Source organism: Montipora capricornis, chromosome 3 (assembly GCF_036669925.1).
Source record: "Montipora capricornis isolate CH-2021 chromosome 3, ASM3666992v2, whole genome shotgun sequence".
Classification (NCBI taxonomy): Eukaryota; Metazoa; Cnidaria; class Anthozoa; order Scleractinia; family Acroporidae; genus Montipora; species Montipora capricornis.
The window spans coordinates 520358-527857 of record NC_090885.1 but is presented as its reverse complement, the minus strand read 5'-3'; the positions used below and the strand labels follow the sequence as shown (position 1 = coordinate 527857).

Here is a 7500-nt window from a genome sequence, read left to right as displayed (position 1 = left end):
AAGGTCGTATGTTCGACTCCTACAAAGGAGAACTTGGATTTTTACTCTTCAAAGCGAAAAACATTGTTATGACAATTCAAAAGAACAGGTTATCTGGACAAAACAAGATTAATGACTTACAAATGATGAGATGCAGATATACAGAGCTTAAAATAAATTACCGACAGCCAAATCTGCATGCAGCCAAAGTGCACTTAGTTTGTATAAAAACTCCATATGAGCTAGGTAAAGAATATATTTGGGTGGGCCTTACCTGTAGGCTTGGGTCAGTTTTTTTATTTTGATCGACTTACAAGCATCGTAAGTATATATATTAGCATGTACTGCTGCAGTCAGCCAATCATACATATTACGGAGCCACGTAATATGTATGATAATATACGTAATACGTATAACCATTCAGTTTTGCACAACATTGGAGGAGGAGGGAGGGGAGAGAAGCAATGAAGACTTCAAAAGTGCTAACCTTCCCAACAGTTTTGTTTAGGATTGTAGCTGTACGAAAAAAATGCAAAATCGTTTTACTTTGCACTAATCGATACAGGGGCCACGTAGGACCTACAATAGTTCTACATGTCCACGGGAAAAAAAAGTTTCCTTTGTCGTTCAAAAGATGGTTTAAGTTAACCTTGGTAAATTAATAAAGAGATTTATTTTTCGATGTTGACTCGCGAGGATAGTCGGAAAAATCCCTAGTTAGAAACAAACCAACGATCTGTGATTTGTAGTGTAAACGCTCTTCCGCAGAGCTGTAAGAGACTCGAGGAGAAAGGCTCCAGAAGCAGGTTAGCCCTACTGAATAAGAATTTGGTTAGGTGCCCCAATATGACTACTCCTTTTCAGGTTCCATTAAGAAAACTACTCTATTATACGGTAAGATTATCGCCAAAAAAAAAAAAAATGAACATCAGTCACTTAAGGTGGCTCAAACCGGTTTCAACAATTTGGAGGGAATGTGTTATTAGACAGATAAACGCTACAACACTGTTTCACTTGATGGCAATGTATGGTATCATATAAAACACCAATAATTTCTTAACGAGATGCACATATTAATGTGACGTCAAAAATTACCACGGCAACAAAAAACCCATCTAAAGACACACTATATTGTGTGTTTAAGCGCTTATATGTAAAACACGAACTCAGTGACCCCTATTTTTTACTACTGAAAAATGATTAGCAGGCTAAGGCTAAACTCTCTGCAAATTAAAAAAAAATTATCTGGAGCGGATTCAGAGCCATCTTAAATTTTTTTTAATTGTGAAGGTGGCTATGAATCTGCTACAGAGAATCTTTTTAAACCTTCAAGAAAGTTTTATCATAGCGTGCTAATCCCTGCTCAGCAATAACAAAATGGTGGTCACCGAGTTTGTTTTTGAGATATATGTGTTTTAAGACAAAATATAGGGTGTGGTAACCTATTACGTCACATTAATGAGTGCATCTTGTTAAGCATCTATTGGTGTAGCATGTAGCATCGTAACATTAACATTAAGTGAAAAAGGTTGGTAGATTCAATCCTTCCAATTAGTACAGTTTGTTGAAAATGTTAAAACTGGTTTGAGCCTCCTTAAATCGAAAATGCGTTCTTACCTGGTGCTCGTGGCAGGCCATTGCCGCAGTAACGTGAGTAACACTTGAGTGGATCAAGGCGGTAAACATAAAACGCTCCACAGTTGCGGACACTGATGTCCTTCGAAAATTCGCAGCAGTTACTGACAAACAGCTGTTGAAAAAAACAGACCTTCCGCTGCACGATCCCTTCAGCCACTGTAGGATGCGTGCCATCGAGCCAGCCTGGAGAGTCTGTAGTGCAGTGGTATATCTTAGGACATGAATCTGCCATTTGAGTTCCAGCTTCTCCGCTAAATCGATACCAACCAGACAACGCTGAATCGCACATGTTACCAATGCTCCTGTTTACATAGGTCATTGCTCGGTTGGACTCATTGAGAAATTTGTAGTTGGAACATTCTGGGAGAGATTTTTAAGTAGATAACATTTTGAGGGCTTATTCTTATTCATGAATTAAACGAAGACAAGTATGAATAAACAAAACCTACTCTAATATCAAGGAAAATGGAAAAAAAAAACCAACAACCAACCACTGTCCTCTAATTAATGAATTATATATTTCAAAGATCAAAGGTCAATCTCTTGCCGATACCAAAAAAAATGTTCCTGGAACGGTTTACAAATATTTCTATTAATTTTTGGAATGGTTCAAACTTTTAGACTAACTCTTTGAGATGACTATACTCGTTATTGATTTCATTGCAAATTCCCTTTGATTACCTCCGTACAGAATTATTTCCGAAAAGACAAAACAGCGAACGAAATACTCCGAGATAATCGACCCGAGTTTTCATACATGATTTTTTCCGATCCGACTTTTAGTGCTCAAGAGTGTCTAAGGGCGCATTCGATTGACCCTATTCCGGAATATGAATACGCGGAATGATGATTAAAAAGGTATGTTTGGCGCGTTTAGAAGCAGCAAAGATAATAAAAATATGTTTGAAATAGCATTTTAGCAGATGTTTGACAATTTTAATGTGAGTCTCCGTAAAACAAAGGATTTCTAACTTATATTCCATGTATTCCTATTCCGGAATACGGTCAATCGAACGCACTCTAAGACTATGTTCTATTCCAACTCATTTTCAACACTAATTACCAAAATAACAACGAAAAATCCTGGTAAATCTCACCTGTGTTGCCGGTAAAATCCGTTCTGAGCTTTTACCTACAGTCTGTGACAAATTTCGTTGGAAAAGTACACGACTATACAGATCTGAAGCTTTTGCAGCTCACTCTCCCCTCACAATGTTGTTTTAACGCGAGTTTCTGAGCCCATTTGCCAAAACAACATTGTGGGAGCGCAAGGTATTGTAAAGTGTTTCAACAATTTTGTCCCAGACTGTAGGTTAAATTGGTGATCCTCATTTTACCTAGGTTGAATACTCACTCAGATGAAATGAAGAAACGTTTTTTTCGAAGCTTAAATTAAGCCTAGGGAAAAATTGGGTCAGGCTAGGATTAGTTTTGGTTTTTATAAATGGATATCAATTGACAGGAAAGTAAATAATGATAAGAACTGTATTGGGTTGAGCATGTCCGTCGTTGTAGTGGTACGGACACAGGACTATAGATCGGGGGCAGGTTGCTCGAAGCTTGGTTAGCACTAACCGTTGGTTAAGAGGTATCAAACCCAATAGGTTTGCATAGTATTTAACCCTGGTTAGTGCTAACCATGCTTCGATTAGGATCATCATGCTTCGATTAGGATCATCAATTTAACCTAGGTAAAAACGGATTCAACCTGAACCCGGATTTAACCGACAACATCAGTCCTTCACCAACTTAAACCGACGAGAGGCGTAAATGCTCATTAGGGAGCTTAAGCAACGACAACGGCGACGGCGACGGCAACGAGAACGTCACAAATTTGCATATTTGGTGGGCAAAAGCAATAGCTTTGCACGACCTGCACGTCCATTTTTCACTTTTGTCCATTTCTTTGCCGCTTTCACAAATAACTAGTAAGGATATTGGGTTTCCCTAACGAGGGTTGACACGCGGTGAAAAGTGAGCATGAATCGTGACCATTCTTGCTTTTAGTAATCTTGACCACCTCAGTGGTTACCTTTCCCCTAAACAATAGGGACCTTAAGCAACGACAACGGCGACGGCAACGAGAACGTCACAAATTTGCACATTTAGTGGGCAAAAACAATAGCTTTGCACGCCCTGCACGTGCGTTTTTCACTCTTGTCCATTTCTTTGCCGTCATCAGCAAAACTACAACGTGAAATAGCCAAATTTGAGGTTTTATGACAAACGTCAGCAATTGAGGATAAATTTTCATTCTCTCCCCTAATTTAAGCGCCGTTGCGACCAGGATTATTTTGAGAAACTACCACACCCTTGTCATATTAAAAAGGTTGAAATAGTCACGAAGTGATTACAATAACGTGAATTTATATTGCTGTTGCCGGAAAAAATCATTTGCAGTTTACGCGCAATCTCTCCAACTCGGTCAGTTGTGTTTTTACAAATCCTAATTGACTTGAAAAGCGACTGGCAGAGTAGTTACTCTATAACAATCCACCAGGAGCTTGTTTCTCGAAAGTCCCGAAACTTTACGGGCCATTTTCGGATGTCACAGTTCTCTTTGTATCTCAAGGAACGGAGAGGATTTAAGTCAAACTTCACAGTCATTTTTCTTTTTGTTACCTAGAAATCTTGTTGAAAGATCGGCTTTCCAAACAAGCTGTTGGCAGTTTCACAAATAGCTTTTCGGACCCGAAAAATTTCCGGGACTTTGGAGAAACGGGCCCCAGGTCAGTTTTCTGGAGTCTGCTTACCGTTGGACACAGTTTCCTTGTAACTGGTAACTGTGTAAGAAGCTTGGAAGTTTATATACCCGGTAACATTAGTTGCAAACAGCAACTCTAGGCTCTGATCAAAATGTGAATAAAGGGTTACTTTGTTTAATAGTTGACCACATATTCTTGAGCTTGGTTTGCCATTTTCCTGGATTCCATTTTCAATTTCCAGGTAGGGACAATTACTGCATGATAGGTCACACCATTTTCCGATGGAAACGGCTTCGAGCATTAACCTGACTTGTTCTCCTTTACTTGCCATGATCTTGAAACAGTATGTTGGGGGGAAGGATGCATTAAAAAATTGACGGAAAGTTATGACCCCACTCGTGCCTTTATGAATTCTTTGCCTGCACACTGAATATGAACACAACAAATCAGTCAATATCTTCGGGGAAATGTATAATCAACCAGGCCAACCAGGCCACTTTCCTTTAATTCTTAGTCGCTCCGGCGAGTGCATGCGCGAGTGAAGCGATCTCGAGGCCACAATATCTGTTCAATAAGTTCACTTTTCCGCTGATTATTTATTTTTGTGCAATAGAAATTTATTTATATTCCTGTTATTGGAAGAAGGTGATTGCTAGTCTCAGAAAAAGAGAGAAAAACTATAGGTCACCATACTCGTTTACGAGAAAATGACGATTTATCTCTCTCACGACCCAAGCCGTAAAGAAAACTGCGCTATTTTCTGTACGTGCTTGCGCTAATGACGCAATAAATCGTGCGCAGTAAGGATGAGCAATGCAATACAGGGGAATGACCTTAAGGACGTTCGCGCCCAAAATGTTCCCACGTACAGATTTTTAAAACTTGCCACGCAGAAAGGGTCTCACCGTGCTAGCTTGTTTTCATGAGGTGCACTTTTAGAAGCTTGCGTTATTTTAAGACAATCTTAGATTACAACTGTCACGTCAGCAATAAAAAAAGCTACATTAGTGAAATTTAGATGAGGTAAACGTACTCAATTAACATAAATAATATAACTAAATAAACTTTTGCAGCTGATGTCATTTTCTGTGGTGAAATAGACCTTGAAAAACGATAAATATTAGTCTAAGAAAGAAAACTGCGGTCGCAAGAGAGCATAAAGGCGAAATATTTGTAACTTCTCGTGTACATATATTTTGTGTTTTTTTGTTAAAATGGATAAAATCAAGAAAGGAACTGATTGATCTAGGGAAAGAAAAAGGAGGTCACCGAGCATTCAAGAGAGTAAAATCGCTGCAAAGTTCTCAAAGCGATTGTCTATTTTCAATGCCACGTCGTTGCGTGACATTTCCGAGAAGACCTGGGTCCACAGCTATCCCATGATGGCCACACGCTTTCACGTTCCATTCTCGAGGAAAATGTGTTCGCCTTTAGCATCGTGTTTACCTTCGTGATCGTTAAGGACGTTCATGTTTGTGCGCAGCGTTACTGCGCAGGTAACGTGACTGTCATATGTCAACCATTATTACTTCGAGCATTAGTGAAGTTGAGGTTTTAAAAACCTTTGCAAAAACCGTGGACCATAAGTCTTGCATGGCGTTGGATCAGTGAAGATCGTGATCAGTCAAAATTGATTAAAAGATATTTATCAAAGTCAAGTGGATTACTGCACGACTAATATTCGCGTTATTTTATCAGTCGTTCACTAGTCCTCTTGACTTTCATAAATATTTTTCAAGCATTAGTTGAAATAACATCGCGGCAAAAAAAATTCCAGGCCGGCAAAAGAATGGCACATTTAGTTTCGAATCATCATGAAACGTTAAAGAAAAGTGAGCGGGAGGATAGAAAAGCTTTGGAAAAGGTAGCTGATCGGGTAGAGGTTGAAATTTTGCAAAACCGGTGGACAAACCGTTGCGTAAATTTAAGGGGTCTGTTTTTTTTTTTTTTTTTTAATGTTTTTATTACCCTACGAACTAAATATGACAATGAATGCATGTTTTTGAAATTCTTTTCCTTTACTTTCGTAAAAACAGAGCAGTATTTTTGTCCTCGTCCGCTTGAATAGTGCAGACCTACGTGGAAACAACCAGTGATTAAGTTTTCACAAAACCACACTCCAGAAGATGAGCATGTCGTCAATGGAGATATTATACAAAACACTAACCAAATGAAGATGACGCCTGATTAAAACTTCGTTCTACGCTTGAGAAAGTTTTTTTCTTTTTTTTTTTTTTTCGGTAAATCAACGATCGGTCCTCTCTTGTGTTACAGTACTTCCCTGACAGGTCACGCAAAAAAGTGACAAACGAATTTCCACATTTGCAAATCATCGATTTTACTCGTTTAGATCATCGTTGACCTCTACTTTTTTAATAATGAATCACTTACTTTACTTACTATCTACAAAATATGATGAAATGAAAAAAATTCCCTCCGTAAGAAGTTATCTCACCGTAGGAGGATTATGGCGCGAACGTCCTTAAGGCACGGTGACCAATACTAATTCAAAGATTATATTTTTAAATGCCCCAGGTTTATAATTAGTGCAGGAAATGTAAATCTTAAGTCAGTGTTATTGAAATCGCAACAAAGAAAATATAGCGGGTAACGGGCATAGCATTTTTCAAAGATAATTCCTGGAATAATATTTTGTAAACGCGAACAGCTTTAAATATTACATAAGGGCATGTATGGCGTTTTCTTTCATCAAATTGAAGCTAAATAAGCTCTAACAAACATGCATGACTACCACACAAATTTTTGTGTGTGATACCAAGATTATGTTGGGGGGGGGGGGGGGGGATTACAGATACTTTCTCGCGCATAATCTTCAACTGCGCAAAATACATCTGTATTAGTATCACCGATAGGAAACCCGAATCTCTCGGAGTATGCGCAGAACGTATGCGGCAGTATACAATAGTTAGGCACCAGTTCCTTAAGAGAAGCTCGGAGGGTTTTCAGCTTAGCGCTGTGCGTGAGGCCAGCACACGTCAATTACGCTGTATGCATACTTTACGAGTGCAGCTTTCGGTGAATCTAAAATAGGTGACTGGCGGGAGGATAATAAACTGTCCGGAAAAACACTGATTGCTTTCTGCACCACATTTTTCTTCATATTCTTATGTAGATGGAATATGAAAGCATCACCTCTCCTTTTCACAAAACTACGAAA

At 38.8% G+C, this 7500-nt stretch overlaps 1 protein-coding gene across 1 annotated transcript in view; it reads right to left on the bottom strand.

Annotated features, from left to right (window-relative positions):
• The window catches only part of LOC138041860 (uncharacterized), a 20335-nt gene extending 13826 nt beyond the window's left edge, over nucleotides 1-6509 (bottom strand). Inside the window, exons 1-3 of the mRNA XM_068887539.1 lie at nucleotides 6490-6509; nucleotides 4371-4748; nucleotides 1597-1977 (exon numbers count right to left, since the gene is read on the bottom strand). Of these exons, the coding sequence (XP_068743640.1) occupies nucleotides 1597-1977; nucleotides 4371-4653 (664 nt within the window). The 5' untranslated portion in view covers nucleotides 4654-4748; nucleotides 6490-6509. The remainder of the gene's footprint in view (nucleotides 1-1596; nucleotides 1978-4370; nucleotides 4749-6489) is intronic.
• Between the last annotated feature and the right edge of the window lie 991 nt (nucleotides 6510-7500).